At 34.9% G+C, this 21963-nt stretch overlaps 1 protein-coding gene and 2 long non-coding RNA genes across 4 annotated transcripts; 2 read left to right on the top strand and 1 right to left on the bottom strand.

Moving 5' to 3' along the window:
• The first annotated feature begins 503 nt into the window (after positions 1-503).
• On the top strand, positions 504-2499 carry LOC130993315 (transcription termination factor MTERF8, chloroplastic). The gene is given in 3 exon segments (XM_057918148.1): positions 504-816; positions 972-2260; positions 2262-2499. Coding segments are annotated over 3 exon segments (1626 nt in total). The 5' UTR covers positions 504-602; the 3' UTR covers positions 2385-2499.
• Positions 2500-15348: 12849 nt separating this feature from the next.
• LOC130993313 (uncharacterized) lies at positions 15349-17701 on the bottom strand. The gene is made up of 2 exons (XR_009091628.1): positions 16081-17701; positions 15349-15612 (listed from the first exon to the last, which is right to left on the bottom strand). It is a non-coding gene; the product is annotated as an uncharacterized LOC130993313 (long non-coding RNA).
• Positions 15606-17829, top strand: LOC130993314 (uncharacterized). Of its 2 annotated transcripts, XR_009091630.1 has the most exons (4): positions 15606-15729; positions 15807-15865; positions 17141-17203; positions 17696-17829. It is a non-coding gene; the product is annotated as an uncharacterized LOC130993314 (long non-coding RNA). The 2 variants fall into 2 exon arrangements; XR_009091629.1 differs by having other exon boundaries at positions 15624-15865.
• The last annotated feature ends 4134 nt before the right edge of the window (positions 17830-21963 follow it).

The raw sequence follows: 21963 nt of genomic DNA, 5'->3' as shown, positions 1-21963 counted from the left end.
GGTTAGAATTTTCTAATTAGAACTGATTAATTAATTTAATAAAAATAAAAAGTAAATAAGAAGAGGATGGACACTACATTGAAATACGAATATTATTTGAACAGATTTCTTTGTATTATTGTTGAGACAATTTAACATAATTGATGTGTTAAATAATTAGATTTTATACATATTAAGTGTAAAAAATATGTTTAAAAAAAGGTGTAATTTTTTTTTAAAAAAAGGAAAAACTATAATTTTATTTTTATTTTAGACTATATGTGCAAAAAAAATTGATAATATAAAAAAGATAAAAAAAAATGCCAAAAAGGTGACATGGGTCACGAGCAACGAACCTTAAGTGTCACTAAAAGTCTAAATAATTTATTTTGGGCCCAAAATAGAAATATAAATGTAAAAAATGAAAACTATAATTCTCACTTTTAAATTTCATAAGTCCTCTTTTTGAAAATACTCAAAGTTATAGTACTGTTTTAACAATTACTCGGTTTATTATGAGATTCAAAAAAACCGTAGAAAAAACCGGCAAGAAGGCGCGGACAGAAGTGGGGCGGAGCCTATCCATCTCTGAACCACCTTACCATTCCTCCTCTTTCTCATCCATGGCTGCCATTGCCAATCCCTTCACTCTACCCTCCAATTATCCACTCCAAACGCCCTCGCTTTACTTCCCAGCTTCCGCTTTCACCTTTTTTCCGCTATCTAATTCTTCTCTCCCTCATAAATTTGCAAACAATCGGCCTTTTCTCCGCTGCCGCTGCGGCGCTCTCACCATCAATGACAATCACTCTACTGCTCCCACGCTCTCCGACTCCGGTAATCTCAACATTATTATATACACACTTCTAATTCTAAATCTGGCGCTTTCGAATCAAAATGCTCCCGTTTTTTATTTAAAAAAAAATTAAATTAGGTTACATGTTAAATGTTGGAACGCTGAAGATTCTTCTTCTTTCCTTATTTTTTGTCAGGTATCATGCTGTTTTCGTTGTTTCAAGAAATGGGGTTGAATGAGAAAGAAACCGAAACAATTTTGGATGCCAATGCAGCTCTTAGATTAACTCCTTTTGAATCTATCCGCACTAGAATTCAATTTTTGCAATCTGCTGGATTATACGGTGCTGCTCTTACTAGATTAGTTGCTAAAAGGCCGGATGTATTAACAGCTGAAGAAATCAATCAAGTGTTGAGCTTGATTGTTGTTAACGATAAGTTAGAACTGAAAGGGAAAATCGAGCCGGCCCAGGTTGAACGCCTCTTGTATGCAACGGACCCTCGATTTCTGGTGGGATTCGAGAGGAAGGTGCAGTTGCTGCTTGAGTTTGGTGTTCCTAGAGATAAGCTTGCTCGTGTGCTCAACAATGTTAATCTCACCAAGGCATTGTGCCTTAGATCATTGCAAGAAATGGATAGAATGCTCGCCTTTCTGCAGCGTTTTGGGGGTCCTCAGTTGATCCTCCGTAGGCCTGCTGTTCTTAACTATGATTTGGATGCTCAGTTGATCCCAAGAGTTGGCTTCATCCTCGAGTTGAGTGGCGGTGATGAGGCTGCCACGACCACGGTCTTGCACAAGTTCCCCTTCGTGCTGGCTTACACGGTCGACCATTTAAAAGACCATGTCGAGTTCTTGAATAAGTATGCTGAGTTGAGCTACGAGGAGATTTTTAAGATTGTTCTTGTTTATCCGGGCTTGTTCAGCGCGAGCAGGAAGAGGAAGTTGCAGCCGAGAATTGATTTTCTCAAGCAGTGTGGATTGAGTTCGCAGGAATTGTACAAGTTCTTGATGAAAGCGCCTCTGTTTCTGAGTTTGTCCTTCGAGGAGAATCTAGCCAATAAACTGGTTTTCATGGTGAAGATTGGATATAGGAATAGAACAAAGGAGTTGGCTATGGCGATGGGAGCTGTGACAAGGTGCAGCTGCAAGAATTTGCAAGAGGTGATCGGGGTGTTCTTGAACTACGGATTGACTTGTGAGGACATCTTGGATATGAGCAAGAAACATCCCCAGGTGTTGCAGTATAACCACGAGTCGTTGGAGGAGAAGCTGGATTACTTGATTGAGGAAATGGGTCGCGAAGTTGGGGAGTTGCTGTCGTTTCCTGCATTTCTTGGTTATAAGCTTGACGGCCGCATCAAGCATAGGTATGAGGAGAAGAGGAAGACTTTAGGCGTGGGGATGTCTATCAACAAGCTGTTAAGTGTATCCGTCGCCACGTTTTCAACCAAGAAGAAGAAGAAGAAGAAGAAGAAAGAGGCACCACTTAAACATGATTCATGACCTAAATCAAAGTGAAGGCCCCATGATTCTTTCATCAGTTGGAAGCTATGGCTTTGGCAAATGTTACAAAGAAAAGAGGGAATGTGATTGTTTCTTAAGATGGTGAGGATTCGGTGTCTGTAATTGGCATCAAGAAAGGAGAATGGTGCTACAGATAATGCACAAGAAATTGTAAATCTATAACTAGGTCAAATTATTTTGCTCTTTATGATTCTTTGATATATGCTTGGCTTCTTGCATATTGTTGCTAGATTTTATTTTCTCTACCTGCGTTGTTGGATTTTTGGGAATGATAAGCTTTCCTTTTGTAGATAATGTTAACCTCAGCTAAACAAGAGGAATAGTAGCAAAAAGCCATGAATGCAAAGATCAAAGATATTTCTTTTTTGCCAGTTAATGAGCATAGACAGAAAATCTTGAATCCACCTCCCTTACGAAAAAATGACTCTGCTTTTCTATTGCTTTACCCCACTTCTCTTCTACTGGCTCCTCACAACTGCATTACTTCTAAAACACATTAATTTTCTTCATAAACTATCAAGAAAGTGGAAGCTTACAGATAGTATAGCACATAAACTCATACTACAACATCACACAAAACAATCTAATCAACATTTACTGCAGGGCTCGATCCCAGTATTATTTTGTATTATTATTATTGGCAAATAAAAATTCGAGGACAAAAAAAATTAATATGCATTTAAAACTCGCATGATCCTAAACATAAAACATGTGAGAGGTTCCTGAAAGCAAATGGCAAAGGGATGAGTGATTATTGCTCCATTTAATTTCTTTGACCCATGTGTTATTTCCTCTTTCAAACCACCAACCAGAAAATATCAAGAAATTCAATTATAATCATCTCTCTGAGTAGAAGCAAAAGATCCAAGAAAGTAGGTGTTATAGGCATAAAGAGGAAAAGGGTTTTGGCTTGGAGAATAACTTGAGAGACGAGAGGCCACCCATGACATTTTGGGTCCCTTTTTTAAGGAAACACATTTCATGGGATCTGAAGCTCAAACCCATGAAAACTAAACTAGCATTTTGGAAAGAAAGTGAAATGGAGTGGAATCTTCTCGAACAAAGTAACCGTACGTGGACAGCAGAAACCCAGAAGATGATGAACAAGAAATGTTGTGCTCATGATTAAGCTCTCATGCACAAAATAGGGCCCAAATATAATGCCAATTTATATTTGTTTAAGTATTCGAGTGTTTGTCGTTTCAACAAGTTAGGGCTAAGGAACATTTACATGTTAGCTTTTGAGCGTCTGTCTGAATGAGTAATGCATGTTGCCAACATATTAATATGTCGTTGCGTATCAACACTCATTTATCTTTCAAATTAACATAAAACACACTTTTAATTAGGTCTTTTGTTTTTAATAAGGAAGACTTCATTCAAAAACTGAATTTTAACTCATCATAAGTAAATGTATATTATTAATCTTTCTCTTTTTTTTTTATGTTTTATTATTTTTAGTTGTGGAATAACATAATTCTATGTAGTTAGCAACATTTCAGTAAGTGGAAAGGTTGTTCATGGTCCATGATCTTCAACCAATATTCCACGAAACACTGACTAGCGATTTTTCGGAGAGGCTTTAGAGTGGTTGTACGAAGTGTATGGAAGTGGGAAATAGAGGAAAATGACTACGACATGACACTTTATAAAAGCTGTAAAATGACTCTTCATGCGTACGAGATTTGGAAGTTTTCACCGACATAACATTCACCACAACTATTTTGTCATTTTTCTGCTGCAAACGTAAAACCAGTTCATTGAGCCTTGCTTTGAAACAGGAGTCTTCGGTAATCAATCTATAAAGGTTATATATGTATTGTCGGGAGGACAAGGACAAGAGTCAAAGAACAAGGTTGTTTATTTGTTCGTTGAACCTTACTGTTATTTTATGTGTTGAATAAGTACAATTAATAGATACATATTTTAATCTTAGATAGTCAATCTGATCAATTTGTAAAGATTGATCACCAAGAGATTTTGTACTGTATTTTATAATATTGTTAAACATATATAGTGGATTTGGCATGAGACTCTCACAGAGTATATTCATATAAGAGTTAATATATCAAACTAGCCTATTTTTTATAGTAAATTTAAAATTTACCCACTCAAATAAAAAATTTAAATAATGACCAATTTTTATGTTAAATGACTAAACTGCCCTAAGATTAAAATTAAAAAATTACTGACTCTTAATCTCTATCTCTCCTCTCGGTTTCTTCGTTGATTGTTGGTATAAATTCTCGATTTCTCCGTTGATTGCTAGTATAAATTCTCCGTTGATTATTGATTTCCTATAAACTTTTGTAGATACTGATTTCCCAAAAAAAAAATGGAGTTTTTGGCATGAAATTTCGGATTATGATATGACATGGATTTTAGTGATAACTGATTAATAATCTTGAATAAACAACTAGATCTATGAATTTAAAATTTACTATTCTTGAATTCACAATTAGATCTATGCATTCACAACTTAATATTCTTGAATTCACAATATATGAATTCACAATTAGATCTATGCATTCACAACTTAATATTCTTGAATTCACAACCATATATATATATATATATATATATATATATATATATATAGGGGAGGGCTACAGTGGAAACACTTCTTAAAATATAAATATAAATATTTTTTAATGTACGAATTTTATCCAACAGAATTACGAATTGCGAAAAATAAATTTTTGTTACCTTTGGGATTCGAACTCGGGACCACGAATTCATCCAACAGGGTTACGAATCAACCGTAGATCTTAATGATCTAAAATCTGAAAATCATTTATATTTTATACACTTAAGAGTGTTTTTATTCTAGCCCTCCCCTATATATATATATATATATATATATATATATATATATATACAGAGAGAGAGAGAGAGAGAGAGAGAGAGAGAGAATGGCTAAAATAAGAGCATTTCTTAAGATATAAAATAAGAATCATTTTCAGCCCTTAGATCATCAAGATCTACGATTGATTTGTAATCTTGTTGGATGAATTTATGATCCTGAGTTCGAATCCCAAAGGTAGCAAAAAATTATTTTTCATAATTCATACATTTATACAGTGAATTCATACCGTGTTCTACATAAAATTCATACATTAAAAATTGTTCTTATTTCTTATTTTAAGATGTGCTCTCACGGTAGCTCACCCCTATATAGAGGAAGGTTCAAATAAAAACCATCCTTATCGTAAGAACGTAGAACCAATCTTGTCCATTTATTTTGGTATATTTAAAGGTTGATATTAATTGTATTTTTTGTATTAATTTTTTTCTTATAATTAACGTGGGGTTAAATATTAACTGTTATCTTAGTGCCGTTTTTTATGGAGTTTAGATATTCATGTATGGTTTTTAAATCTGCTGCTTCTTTATGTTTTCATTTTAATTTATTGTTCTTCCATTAGCAATCAAAATGGTTGAGACCGGTTAGGTGAATTGTAGAATTTGATGTTGTTGCGCTATAAATGAATTCAATGATTCCTTCTTGTTTGATAGATTAATGCGGTTTAGTATGTATTGTAGTGCATATTAATTTGTGGTTCTGTGCAAATCAGTTCTGTAATTTTTTTTTTTGAGATATATTGTCATTGCGTGAGCATTGGTTTGGTATTTTGAAAAAATAAACAAACAAGTTTTTAATGTAGATTCATGCTATTAAATTTGTGCTAATGTGTATATCAAATTATGTTTATGTGTGTGTTTGTTATGTGATTTCAACTTTTATATCAAAAACGTGTGTTGTAGTGTGGGATATGCATTTATTATACGATTTTTTTATATCCTTATTATGTATTATGGTGCATATTGTTTTTTGTTGTAGTGCATATTAGTTTCACATTTTTGTGCATATTATTTATGTTCTTAAGTTACTCATGTGCATATAGATAATTATACAATGAAATGCATCTACACATTATGGTGCAACTCGATAATTAATCACATATTTAAACCAATTAATCGTGGCCATTAAATTATATTTGATTAAGGGTGTAGATTAGTTCTCCATTCTTATCTTAAGGGTGGTTTTTATTTTAACCCAACCATATATATATATATATATATATATATATATATATATATATATATATATATATGGACGCGCTCCAGTGAGACCCCATATTTTTCGTGTAACATGAGTACAATGAATAAGACATATAATACTAATGAACAAATCGTATATCTAATGAACAAGATGTATATACTGATGAAAAATAAAATTTTAAAAATTCGTAATGAATAAGACATATATACTGATGAACAGGGTCGTATATACTGATGAACAATGCAGTATGTACTGATGAATAACAAAATTTAAAATATTCTGCTCTCTCCAAGATTCGAACCCTGCAAAAAAAAATCACCCTCCAGATACAATATCACTCATAGGATTGATAAAATAAACGCACCAGATCGTGCCTTAGATCTCACTAAAATTAGGGGGTCTCATTGGAGCGGCCCCCTATATATATATATATATATATATATTCACAACTAGATCTATTAATTCACAACTAAAACTAGAATTCACCATCAGTTCGATGAATGCACAACTAAATTCACAAATAGAAATAATGCTAGTCGTGAATTTAAGTTTTAAAGCTTGAATTCACGACCAACACTATTTTTAGTTGTGAATTCAAACTTTAAAACTTGAATTCACAACCAATACTAGCTATTCAGTTGTGAATTCGAGTTTTAAAGCTTGAATTCACAGCCAAAATTAATGATAGTTGTGAATTCGACTGGTCGTGAATTCGCGGACAATTTTTAAATTTTTTATATGCAAGGGTAAAATGATAAGTATGACTAATTTTTAAATTTTTTATCTGAGTGGCTAATTTTTAAATTTACTATTCCAAAGTGTCTATTTTCAAAATCCACTCTTCATATAACATGTGAAAAAGTATCACATGTGTTATTTAATTTTCGCTGCGTAATAACTTGTGATAATTTGGAGCACTAAATTCTTTCAATTTAATTTATAAATTATGGTTCAATGAAAAAAATATAAATATAAATTTAAAGGTTTTATGAACTTTGCCAGCATAAGCAAACAATTTAAAATACCTAGTCTTTTTCAGAATCGGTCCAAGTAAAATAGCAACGACGTATTCATGAAACGCCTCAAGATGAAGGAAAAAATCGTTTTAATAATAATAATTGTAAGCATCGGGTACACGTTCAAGAACTTTTACAACTCAAAAATTAAACAAATGAACGAAAATCTGAACTAAAGAAATAGACAGATTAGAAATAACATGGAGGAGCAAACTGAATTACAAAGAAACTAGAAAACAAACTGGAAAATGCCGAGTTGAGATAGTGTCTTCCCGCAAGAAGAATTTCACCCCGGTAGTGCCACTACAAAAAAAAGTTCCATTAGTGACATGAGGTTTGGTAGCTATTTTGTGTGTCACAAAAATTAGTGACATTTGATGATATAGCTAATCACTAATAGTTACACTTTCAAACGCCACTAACTTTTATGACACGAATATTAGTGTTCGCTAATATTTTCACCACGCCGCAAGTATACGGGTAGTTGTAATATATGGAAGCAAGGTCGTATCCCACAAGGATTAGTAGTTCAATCTAGTGATTATCCTAATTCATTATGCTAGAGCTATTTAGACTAAACGAAGGAGTGATTGGTTTGATTATGTAACTAAATACTTAACAAGTGTAAAGACAAATAAAAACAAGTAAGCAAAGTGGATTAATAAGATGATTAAGGCGATTTAGGGACTAGGCATCGATGATTAAGCAAAAGACTTCAATTATAGCTCAATATTAATCTTGACAATCCTAATTATCTAGAGTGATCTCCCAACTAGTGCTAGCCCCCTCCCGGACGACTAGAGCGGTAGATTACGGGTCATAGTTGTCGTCCCCGGTCAACTTCTAACCTATAACTCCCAAAAGCACACAAAGATCGACATACTCTCACCCAACTCTCAACCTCCCGGTTATCGAATTGATATGTTTCAAACACCTTATCTATTGCAATTATCCTCTCCCGATTCAAAGTGCAAATTAGAAATGCATAGAATGTGGCCAACAATCCATACAAGAAATAAATCAAGGGTTTGAAAAGATAATGTGCAAATGAACAAACAAGATTTATATTGAGCATAAATAATCAATCCATTACAATAATCATCTAGCCTAATCCCCAAATCAAAGAGAAATTTAGCCTAACATGTTCAAACACAATAAATCAAAGTTAAAGGTGTACATAATGAAAGAGAGAGTAAGAAATGACAAATCCTATTTATGAGCTTCTTCTTCCTTCTCTTCTCTTCAATGGTCTTCAATGGTAGATGGGTGTGTTAAAGGAGGCTAGGGTTTAGTGTGTGGAGTGTTGGGGAAGATGAGTGATGGAGAAGAAGAATAATGAGAGAAAAAGGGGGAAAATGGGGTTTAAGGGCTGAAAAACGCGACTCCGCTCTTTTCCCGCGGTCATGGCCCGCGCCCGCGGCCGGCAAACGTGGGGGAGAGTCAGGGGACCCGCGGTCCCGCCCCGCGGCCGCGGGTGGTGACCGCGGGTGTCTCCTGAGTCGGGAACAGCTGACCCGCGGTCTTACCCCGCGGCCGCGGGTGGTGACCGCGGGGTACTGGGCGTTTTGCACAGTCCGCTCGTTTTGCTCCGTTCTCCCTCGTCCGGACTCGGATTTGGTCACCGTTTGCGCTCACGGATTCCTCTCGAGACGTACTTCAATCTCATATCTTCAAAATCCTCCAATTAATCCTTGATTTTTCCTGAAATTACTCCAAAACTACACCAAGACATCAAATCTTCATAAAACTCAACATTATGGTACAAACACGCATTGGCAAACAAAACATGAAGGAAAATGACAACAAATCATGTGGAATTGAGGTACGAAAACCATGTTTGTCAAGCCCCCAAACTTAAAGCGTTGTTTGTCCCCAAACAACAAAGAGAAGAGAAATAAAAGATAACAAACATGTGAGAATGAATTGGTGTCATTTCAAGGGCTTCAACAATTTCAAAAATCTTTCAAAAGTGTATCACAAGTAGAAATGCATTCCAAGAAATCACAAGTGATGAAGAGTTCAATATTATGGCCTCCAAGCTTGAATCCTCACAAATGTGGATGTTTCAATGATGCACTCAACTCTCAAGTGTTTAGATTGGGCGTGTTTGCACTCAAATTGAAACAATGTATGCAATCTACCATAAGCTTGCCATTTATCCTAACTCTCTATACTTCAATGTGTTATAAATAATGATCAACAAGGGCTTTTCTTTAGGTTGCAATGAGGGCTCTTTGGTGAGGTGAGGTGTTTATAGGCAAAGTGACTCATATCCCATACAATTCCCAAATTGAATATGTCATATTCACCATTGTTCTTTTCTAATCAATCAACCAATATCCCCACTTTTCTTCCTTTTCACCCTATGAATACTTATCAAGACCATGATTCAAAAGGCAAATCACTCCCCTTTGTGCTATTTTATTCACATTCATTTTCATTTTTTTTTTCTTTTTTTTTTCTTTTTCTTTTTAAGCTCATAGGGGACTAGTGATTTTCACTCAATCAAAGCTTGATAAGCAATTTCAATCATTTCCAAACATTTTCATCAAAGTAACCACTAACAATCTAAGTTCTACCCATCATTGGTTAATTCAAAGAAATGCTACAAGGCACAAAGAGGGTAAACTAGGATCATATGAGAATTTGGACACAATTTAAGTCAAGTGGCTAACAAGGATGGCCTTAAATCACTTCAATATTAACAACACATCTACTTTTATTTTCAAGAGAGGACTCATGGCAAGTTCTAGAGATCAACACACATGCTCAAATGATTTACACTCAAGAACAAAATGAGATTGTAAATATATGACAATCAAAGGCTCAATTCTCACAAGCTCATTTTCGTTTTCAAGTTCTTGGAGGTACAACATTTAGCTCATTTGTCACAAGTTCAAACTCTACATGCAAAATCAACAAGTGAAACACAACAAATTCTTTTCAAAAACAACATTCATATCATAAGCCCAACACACATTTCATCCAACTCATGTTTTTCAACAATCAAGCTCAAACTCAAGAGACATGGAAAAGCTCAAGAAAAGAGACAAAATCTCATTATTCGAAAACTAAACTAACTAAATAAATAAACAACGGATAAACGAGATAAGTAACCCATCTTCACCCTCCCCCAAACTTATTTCACACAAAGGAGAAATAAGTTTGGATGAAGGAGAAAATGGTTACTTGTCTCGTACTCACAAGCGAGGTGGAGGCTTAGGCGGTGGCCATTTCTCATCAAATTTGCATGCTTCATCCACCGCGACCCAAAAATATGGTGGTTTTGCAATTCTTGAGACATCACGGGCGTCATGGTAATCTCGTTCACCATCTAAAGTACCACAACACTCAAACAATTCCTTATTAGATAAATCAAAATGAAAATCAAAAGATGAAGATAAATAAAAGTGAAAGAAGCAAGCCTTCATAGAATCGCCCATGTCGAGGTAAGGATCGACAAAATTTTTGACTTTGCATTCTTTAAAGCTTGTGAAATCTTCATCTTTTTGGAATTGTAGAGGTTGCGTTGGAAAAGTTGGGCTCTCAACTTCAAGGGGTTTGGAGAATTGATCCTCATCTTCTTTATACTCTTCTTCAACTTCTTGAGGCTCTTCACTTAGCATCGGCATTGGTTCCTCATACAAGGTTCCATTCCGTAGGCTAATGGCCATGCACAAATCATCAATTCGCTTTTGATTTTCCATAGTGGTAGCCAAAGACCTCATTTGCTCATCTAGCATAACCTCCGATTTTGCTAGACTTTTTTCTATCCAAGCTTGTGTAGTTAAGAAGCATTGTAGGAGATCGTCTTTCGAATTCGATTTCTCCACTTGATAGTATCGATTTCTCCCTTGGAAGCCTTCTTGAGTGGAATAAGAATTTTCATAATTCCAACTATTGAAATGGTCCTCATACTCCAATGGTGATTGCCACTCCATGGCATTGCACCCCATGTCATAATACTCACCATAGGAAGGTGTTGGTTGGAAGGCTTTTTGGATCATTGGTTGCCTACAATTTCTTTTGGCTTCCAAAACACGCAACTTAAGTTGCATCAACGCCAATTGTAGTTGGAGTTGCTCAACCAACTCATTCCTTCCATCATCCATTTTTGGTGCCGCTTTTACGGTTGTGGAGCAATTTTCTCTAACAAAAATAAATAAACATATAAATAAACAAACATAAAAACAATATCTAAATTAGATAAAAACAACTTTTCACAATATCAAAAGTAAAAACTCAACCAATCCCCGGCAACGGCGCCAAAAACTTGTTCGCTAATATTTTCACCACGCCGCAAGTATACGGGTAGTTGTAATATATGGAAGCAAGGTCGTATCCCACAAGGATTAGTAGTTCAATCTAGTGATTATCCTAATTCATTATGCTAGAGCTATTTAGACTAAACGAAGGAGTGATTGGTTTGATTATGTAACTAAATACTTAACAAGTGTAAAGACAAATAAAAACAAGTAAGCAAAGTGGATTAATAAGATGATTAAGGCGATTTAGGGACTAGGCATCGATGATTAAGCAAAAGACTTCAATTATAGCTCAATATTAATCTTGACAATCCTAATTATCTAGAGTGATCTCCCAACTAGTTCTAGCCCCCTCCCGGACGACTAGAGCGGTAGATTACGGGTCATAGTTGTCGTCCCCGGTCAACTTCTAACCTATAACTCCCAAAAGCACACAAAGATCGACATACTCTCACCCAACTCTCAACCTCCCGGTTATCGAATTGATATGTTTCAAACACCTTATCTATTGCAATTATCCTCTCCCGATTCAAAGTGCAAATTAGAAATGCATAGAATGTGGCCAACAATCCATACAAGAAATAAATCAAGGGTTTGAAAAGATAATGTGCAAATGAACAAACAAGATTTATATTGAGCATAAATAATCAATCCATTACAATAATCATCTAGCCTAATCCCCAAATCAAAGAGAAATTTAGCCTAACATGTTCAAACATAATAAATCAAAGTTAAAGGTGTACATAATGAAAGAGAGAGTAAGAAATGACAAATCCTATTTATGAGCTTCTTCTTCCTTCTCTTCTCTTCAATGGTCTTCAATGGTAGATGGGTGTGTTAAAGGAGGCTAGGGTTTAGTGTGTGGAGTGTTGGGGAAGATGAGTGATGGAGAAGAAGAATAATGAGAGAAAAAGGGGGAAAATGGGGTTTAAGGGCTGAAAAACGCGACTCCGCTCTTTTCCCGCGGTCATGGCCCGCGCCCGCGGCCGGCAAACGTGGGGGAGAGTCAGGGGACCCGCGGTCCCGCCCCGCGGCCGCGGGTGGTGACCGCGGGTGTCTCCTGAGTCGGGAACAGCTGACCCGCGGTCTTACCCCGCGGCCGCGGGTGGTGACCGCGGGGTACTGGGCGTTTTGCACAGTCCGCTCGTTTTGCTCCGTTCTCCCTCGTCCGGACTCGGATTTGGTCGCCGTTTGCGCTCACGGATTCCTCTCGAGACGTACTTCAATCTCATATCTTCAAAATCCTCCAATTAATCCTTGATTTTTCCTGAAATTACTCCAAAACTACACCAAGACATCAAATCTTCATAAAACTCAACATTATGGTACAAACACGCATTGGCAAACAAAACATGAAGGAAAATGACAACAAATCATGTGGAATTGAGGTACGAAAACCATGTTTGTCAATTAGCTACCAAGCCTTATATCACTAATATGAACTTTTTTTGTAGTGTGCTCACGGTTTGGCAATTCTTCCCCAAAGGTAAAACAACAACGTCTCGTTTAGCACCATAAATCGGATACAACATCCAAACTTTAAAATACAACCGAAATCGGTTTTGAGATATCAAGTATACTACGTTCATCTACTCGAGACGTAGATTAACATCCAATCATTATTTTAATTAAATAATAAATATTTAATTAAATACTAATTTTCAGCCATGGTCTTAAATCATATTTCCAACAACAACAACAACAACAACAACAACAACAACAACAATAATAATAATAATAATAATAATAATAATAATAATAATAATAATAATAATAATAATAATAATAATAATAATAATAATAATAATAATAATAATAATAAATTGTGTGTTTCAAATATATTTACTTTCGAAAAAGAAATGGAATTAATATGTTGAATTGAATTAAATAAATAAACATTTAGTATGTGATATTTTATATATATATATTTATTTATCTTTTTTATCAACATATATAAATAGTTGAATATTCTATTTGAGAGAATGGAAAGAAATTAAATCATTTTATTTTATTATATTAGATAATGTAATTTCGAATTACTAATATAATTTTAATTATTATTTGGAATTATAAAGTCATTTTATTTTATTAGATTAGATAATTTAAATACAAAATTTAATTTAAATATATAATTAAAATATGTAAATAATATACAAATTATAATTTAAATAAAATTAATGTATATATAGATATATAAATGGAGTATGTATTATAGTGGGACCCTTAAAAAGTAAGAAACTAGTTTGTTATTGGAGGAGATGTAAGAAAAAAAGTAGGTGAGTTTCTAAAGTTGATGTGACACTTTAGAAACTGAAAATTGAGTTTATGATTGGAGGCAAGCAGCCGGTATTTAAAAAAAAATCAAATAATATTTATTAGTGGCGGCCGGCTTGGTTACCGGCGGTGGTGCCGCCGGTGATCACCGGAGGTAATTTTACTGACGATATTTCATCAGAAATTTTTAAAAAGACGGGTCGCGTCCCTCACCGCCGATGTGCCGCCGGTAATTACTGCGACGGAGCCGTTGCCAGTAAATTCTATCGGTATTTTCGCTCCGTCGCCGGTAAATTCCGTCGGTATTTTCGCTTTTTTTTGTAGTGATAGAAAGTAGAAATAAGAAATACAATTGGAAAGAATTGACATTGACAAAATCAATAAAAGTGTGAGCGAACTTTAAAATTTTACAAACAAACGGCCTCCATCCTTATTTGTTATGCTTCCACTGATTAGTTTTAGTGATGATTAATATTATTTTCATTCGAAATATGGAATCATGTTATGCTTGGTTTAATTTATTTTTCTAATTTGTGTAAATTTTATTATGTAAGCGTGGCTTTGTTAAAATTACTTATTGATTGATGAGCACATACAGTGGGTGGAAGTTAAAATCCACAATTGGAAAATTAGGCTAAAAAGGTCCCATGATAATATCTAAGAGATATCTAATTTCCAGCGCAACTCGTCAATCAATAATCATCGTCATTATGTTTTGCCCCAAGTATCATCAAATTAAATCATATTTTTATTCTATTTAAAAAAAATCAAATCGAATTGAATTAACCAAAATTTTTATAATTAAAACGAACAGAACCAAAAAATCAAATTAATCCAAATAAACTGAAAAACCCGAAAATTTTGACAAAAAAAACGAAAATTCTGAAAAAAAAACAAAAAAAACTATAAAATTAAACAAATATTAGAAGTTAGATATTATAAAATTATAATTAAAATATTATATAATATATAATAGTTATATGTAATGCCCCGCTCTTTTAAATACATATTAGATTAAATATGTGAATTAGTTATAAAATTCTTTTAATTATTTATTGTGACTATTTTGTTAAGATAATATTATTTCAGCAAAAGTCTGTATAAGATATACAGAGCTGCGATTTAATATTCAGTCATGAATCAAACCAATAATTAAATTATTGGTTTAGCTACACGTTTGAAACTTTGCATTACCAGTTGATTGATTCAATAGTATTAGAAATTTTAGATTTATAACCGATTTCATAAATCGTGTTACTTAAATCGAATTGTTAGAATTATAACTTGAGCTTATATGATTAATAATTTTATTATTTCACGCTATATGTGTTTAGTATTAAGTCGCGAATTAATTCCGACTTTCACGTATTAAATCCCAAGTTTGAGGATTTAATATATACGACGAGTATTTTATTAACAAGAACTGGAGAATTATTACACAAACAAGTCCGAACTATGAGAAATTAGATCTCGATACATAGTCACATCAAAATCCTACACTATTCCACCATCCCCTCTAACACCTCATTACTTCAGCCACCTTTTTTTTCAAAAGCTACAGATTTTCTAGTGTAGCAAATCTTTCTGTTCAAAAGCTGCAAATTTGTTTTTCAAAGTCTGCTGACATCTCAAATCACCTCAACTCTCTACGGCATGATCCGCATTCTTCTCAAAGGCTGCAAATCCTCCTACTCCCTACACAAATTTCAACCTTCATAATTTCCATTGTCTACGGAATCCACTTATAAATAGCATATCAGTTAACACACAACTCACTTCACTCTAGCAAGAACCACACCCGTGCAGAGAAAGGTAAATAAACTTCACTTCTTATGCACTTCCTTAACAGCTTCTCATTCAATAACCTTATTCTTGAATCATTCTCGCAGCCAACACAAAACCAATCGAACTCCAGAACAACAACGAAAATCAGAAAGCTTTCTTCAAGGTTTCACATTCTATAACTCACTAGCTTCATCATTCATATATAGAATTATTTTCGTGATATTCGAAATGAACAGAGGACTTAGAATATATGTATATAAATGTGCTCTGCTTTCATTCAAAAGAAATTCTAAACTAGAGGACAGAAAACCAAGTTTCCAGCTAAAAATCAAGTCTTTACACCATTTGAGTTTTTGTAAATTATTTCAAATTACAAACCTATCGTGAGTGATAAAACGAGAGAGAGCGGATGGTGGACTGTCGGAGCTCTGCGACTCACGGCGACGGCAGCTCCGGGAGAGGCGGCTGTCGGGCTCTTGCTGCCAACAGCAGCGGCCGACGACGGCGCTCCCCTAACGAGCCGCTGACCACCGAACGAGCAGCAGCAACTCCAGGCCACGACTCCGGCGAAACAACAGAAGTTGGCGGCGACTCCAGGCGAAGCAACAGCAGCTCCAGACGATGGCAGCTGCTCCAGACGGCGGCGATGGCTCCAGACGGCGGCGGTTTCACTGGGAGATTACAGGCGGAGCGGGTGACGGCGCGACGACGGATCCTTCGCCGGTCTCAGGCGGCGGCGACAGATCGCGTGAGAGAATGAGATGTGCGTCTGTGTGTGTGCGTTTCTTTGAAGAGAGAGAGTGGGATAAGAGACGTAGAGAGAGAGAGAGAGAGAGGTAAATAGGCTTAAATTTGGGCCTCCACTTTGGGCCAAGGTTTTAAAACAAAACTGAAATTGGGCTGCGTTTTTTTTAGGCTTCAGAATCTTGGGCTAGTTTTATTTATAAAAAAATGGGCTAACAGATTTCATTTATTTAATTTATGGTCTTTTAATTTATTTTAATTAAGCCTTGATTAATTGGTAATTTGACTAAGTTTTACTAATTACTTAGTTCCTTTAAGTAGTTAATTATTGAAACCCTATTTTATTTTATTACTTCTAATTAGAATGGATTATTCCATTAATTAGACTTATTGTCTTTATTATGGACTAATCTAGATGAGAGTTATTTATTGATTTAAGGGAATCATGTTTCATATTACTTAGTCTATTAATTATTTCCTTAAATTAGATTATTATTAACATGTGCTATTAATCTAACTCGTTAGTCAAGTCTTTAATTTAGTTTTGTTATATAATCATAGTCATGATTATTAATAAAACTACTCGAGTTATTATCTTAGAATAATAATTTCCGGTTAATAAGGACTTCATAGTAAACATGCATTCTCATTATTAAGGATTCCCAAACGACTTACCTTATATTCCTAATAAAAGGTCAAGTGTGGGAGTCGGTGCTATCGGGAGAATCACTGCCTTAGTAGCGAAACTCTACAACAGGTAGGCATTACTTTCATATATATATCCAGCAAAGTAAATGTTTACATTCGAGCAAGTTATTATTTTCAGGAATATTTGAATTGAAATTATTTCAACTATTGTCTTGCCATAAATGTTTTAGATTTTAGTATGATATCTATCTGCTTGTTTATAATCGAATTCGGATCCTGAGCGGATAGCTATCCTGCCGGGATTAGTGTACACAGTGACCGTGAGTCATCGAGCGAGTTGGCCGGTCAAGTGTCCGTGAGGGGTGGCCACCTCTCCGGCACATAGCTTCAGATATGATAGAATACAAAAGAACTTAGACTGATCAGTCGAACTTTAGAATCACAAACGAATTTAGTATGCCTGGGCCTTTATAAGTAAAAATCCCTGGTTATACTTTTGAAATGGCATGACAATTTATAGTTTATTAATATGTATATGATTTTCGGCATATGTCTACTGAGTACTTTGTACTCAGCCCTGCATGTATTTCTAAATGTGCAGGTTGAGCAGTGATGAGTGATGATGGGGTGTCGTGCGGAGCTTTGTCATATTTACTAAATAAACTCTTGGCGATACATGTCTTCATACATGTATCACGTTCTCATTTCCGCTGCGAACACTCAGTTATGATGTAGTTTATCCTATTATGTTGGATTGTCAAATCAAGTTATTGTATAAACACTTAAATCGGATACTCATGACCGATTACTCGCTATTATCTATATATGTGTGACTTATTCTCATATTATATCTTAATCTTAATTTAATTCCTTTATAATTATTTATCACCCCTTTCTGTTCCCTCTCCTAATTTCCCTTCCCTGGTCACGGTTTCCCGGCTTACCTATCCTTAGTTAAGTCCGGTCGTGACATTATATATGTAATTAAATATTTTATATATATATATATATATATTATAAATATAATTCGATTTTTCGGTTTTGTTCGGTTTTAAAAAATCCGAACCGAACCGAAAAATCAAAATTTTATAAAAAAATCGAATCGAACCGAAAAATCGAAAAACCGAACCATATTTTAAAATTTTGGTTTGGATCGGTTCGGTTATTCGGTTTCGGATTTTTTGCCCACCCCCTATTTGTAACTTCAAAATCGTGCTACATGTCTTCTTTGTAGGAAATTAGTTATGAATCTTCTAATATTTGACCAATTTTAATAATAAAAATATTTAATTTAGTATAATTAAATGATGCACGATCCATCTATGTTTTGCATAGATGATCGTAGTATATTTATTGACTCAAAATCAATTTTCGGTCAGTGAAATAATTATTTAAAGTTTGTTACTCGAAATATAGAGTTGTGGGAAAATGATCAGCATTAAAGAGATATTTATGCTTATCACTCATTGATTAGTTAACACTAATTAATCCAATATCTAAGTTATTACATACATGTAACAAAATTATGTGCACAATTAATGGATTGCAAAGTCCACATGCACGCCGATGCCGCTCGCCCGACCCCTCAAACTTGGACTTGGTTCTTGGTCGGTGGTCTTTGGGCCAGTTCTTAGCGGCAACAACAAATTTAAGTGGTCTGATCTTCTACATTTTTCATTTCATTTGTAATCGTCAGCAAGCAATACTTTTTCTTACATTCTTTGCCAAACATATTCTTATCAGTCATAGATGCTCAGTGTATTAATTTAATATTAAAACAATAAAGGTTAATTACTCTTTTATTTGTTGCAATTAGTTATTAGAATCACTCTTAAATTTAATTGGTTTGTCAAACCTACGATTTCAAAGTTTTTTTCACTCAAAAATATAGTTGTGTTAATAGGGGAATCTACCCACATTGATAAAATGTCTTGCAAAACTACCCACTTTCAAAGTCAAAGACCGAAAAGCAAGTTTGATGGTGATGGGTTGCTTGGTTTTTTGTGTAAAAGTTGATGATGATGGAAATTGTGTAAGAGTTGTGTAAGAAAACAGTTAAAATTGGTACAAAATGTGAGAAAATGTGAACTCACGTCACTTTCATGCATTATAAGATTAAATAGATTTGCAAATTTTGAATAAATTAGGGGACGTTTGTGTGTTACAAACATTAATACGAAGGCCAAAAAAATCACGAATATGTCAATTCTTAAGCAATTTTTTTTTTGAAACCAGTGAACCACGTATCTGCCAGTAATTCGTAGCCGGCCGCAGTAGCCGCTGAAGTTTGTGACCGGCGGCTACTATTCAGCGGCTACTAATTACTGGCGGGTACTTGTGTTATTCGCTTCAAAAAAAAGTTGTTCATAATGAACATGATTGTGAATTTTTATCCTTCGTGAATTTTTATTGTTACATATGCACCGTTATTTTTAGATTTTTATTTAATTTTACAAGGGGAAATATGAGAGATAGTGAAATATTTACAGTACAAGAAGTACACATGGATGGGAAACGTGAGAACCATCAAATTCAATGCATCCACTGTAAAAATTAATGCATTCGTTGTTAAAATTAATGCACTAAAAAAAAAAAGGCTCCCTTCAGGATTCGAACCCAGGATCTGCATTCATCCAACAAGATGATGCATCCACCGTAGATCTTGATGATCGAATGACTGAAAATGGTTCTCCGTTCTTCTTTTATTTAGTGGTTCTTTCTTGAACCTCTCCCTATATATATATATATATATATATATATATATATATATATATATAGGGGAGAGCTACAGTAAAAATACTTCTTAAAATATAAATATAAACGTTTTTTAATGTACGAATTTTATCCAACAGGGTTACGAATTCATCCAACATGGTTACGAATTGTGAAAAATAAATTTTTGCTACCTTTGGGATTCGAACCCAGGACCACGAATTCATCCAAAATGGTTACAAATCAACCGTAGATCTTGATGATCTAAGGGCTGAAAATCATTTATATTTTATACACTTAAGAGTGTTTTTATTCTAGCCCTCCCCTATATATATATATATATATATATATATATATATATATATATATATATATATATATATATGGATATTTAATACTCCCTCGTCCACAATTTAATGCCCCACTTTGGTGTGGACACAGAGACTAAGAAAGTTGAAAAATGTGATGCGGATGAAATAAAAGGGCAGTGGTAAAGAGATTAGATTACTTTTACTAATATTTGCTTTGTAGGTTGCTTTTAATTTTTGAATTTATTTTTATATGCATTTGGGATTATGTTTTTTTTCTTATTCTTGTTTACTTGTCTAAACTTTCATTCTTTTTTTTTTCGTTTTTTCTGTCGTCTGAAAGATTCAAACACCGACTGCGTCGGCTCCAATCCAGAGAGAGAGAAGCCCTCAGCTTCGTATTCCGACGATTCAGAGAGAAGGAGGTGCGCGGCTTCGGTTTTCGGAAGCAACCATGACGTCTCTTCGAATTTAGGCATTATTGGCTCCAATCCAGAGAGAGGGAGGTGTGTCGCTTCGGTTTCCGGAAGCAACCATGGCGCCGCTTCGGATTCTAGCATCATCGGCTCCGATCCAGATAGAGGGAGGTGCGTCGCTTCAGTTTCCGGCAGCAACCACGGCGCCGCTTCGGATTCTGGCATCATCGGCTCCGATCCTGATAGAGGGAGGCGTGCCACTTCGGTTTTCGGCAGCAACCACGACGCCGCTTCGGATTCCAGCTGCATCGACTCCGATCCAGAGAAATGGAGCAACCACGAAATTTGATAGAGATCGAAAGCCGCCGCATTGGATTCCGACAGGTTCGGCTCTGATCCAGAGAGAGGGAACCACGACACTTTGGATTCCGGCACGAACTCTACCGATTCATAGAGATCGAAGCCTGGAAATTCCATTTCTGGCACCATCGTGTCCCACAAGAAAAATCGATACACATAATCCATAACAATTAATACCCTCCATTGATGAAGATGGAGGAATTTTTTAGGCAGGCGGATTCATGGAAAATGTATCACTCAAGAAATGAAGAGAGATGTAGATTAGGGTTTGAGAATACTCTAGAACTCAAGCAATGAGCGGCTACAAAGAGATATGTAGATTATGGCTTTAATTTGTAGATAGTTTTTTAAGGGCAAGTAGGGCTTTAAATTGTGGACGGAGGGAATACTAGCTAATTATGAAAATTTTCATAAAATCTACAAGTATTAATTATTGTTATCAAAGGTGTTAATGTTCGGACAAAATTCGTCTTTACTAAAGGTGATGAACGGGTTGGGTATGGAATAATCGTACCCGAAATTTGGATACTTATACCCAAATATAGAGCATTTATATTACTTGTACTCGAACTCAAATGGTATTTGATTGCCGGTTAAATGCGACGGTTATATGATTCGGTTATACTGGTAATCAAAATATCGATAAAAAAAATTGTATGCTATCTATGCCAAGCGTGTGATGATAATGAAAAGCAACAATTAATGCAAATATATAAATATTTATGTTCTCCTCTACATTCAATGGGTTTCGAACCCGCGCCTATAAGTTTGATGAAGTGTGGCTTACGCTGTTGCCATTGTAGCATCGCAAAAAATTAACAATTAAATAAGGAAATTTAAAGATCGCGTTACGGTAGACTCGAATTCAAGATCTTTGATCTTAGACATTAATCACTCTACCGCTAGATCAACACAATATGATACTCACCTACTTCATTGAGCACCACCAAATTAAGGGAAAGTGACTGATGAGGATGATTTTGGGTACTTAAATACATTTAGATATGATTTCAATGAAAATATAAAACAGGAATATCTTAGGCTAAAGGAGGATCAGAATAAAAGTGAAAAAA

This window comes from Salvia miltiorrhiza, chromosome 7 (assembly GCF_028751815.1).
Source record: "Salvia miltiorrhiza cultivar Shanhuang (shh) chromosome 7, IMPLAD_Smil_shh, whole genome shotgun sequence".
In the NCBI taxonomy this organism is placed as follows: Eukaryota; Viridiplantae; Streptophyta; class Magnoliopsida; order Lamiales; family Lamiaceae; genus Salvia; species Salvia miltiorrhiza.
Note: the sequence above shows the minus strand (reverse complement) of the source record. Positions and strands in the feature narration are given on the sequence as shown.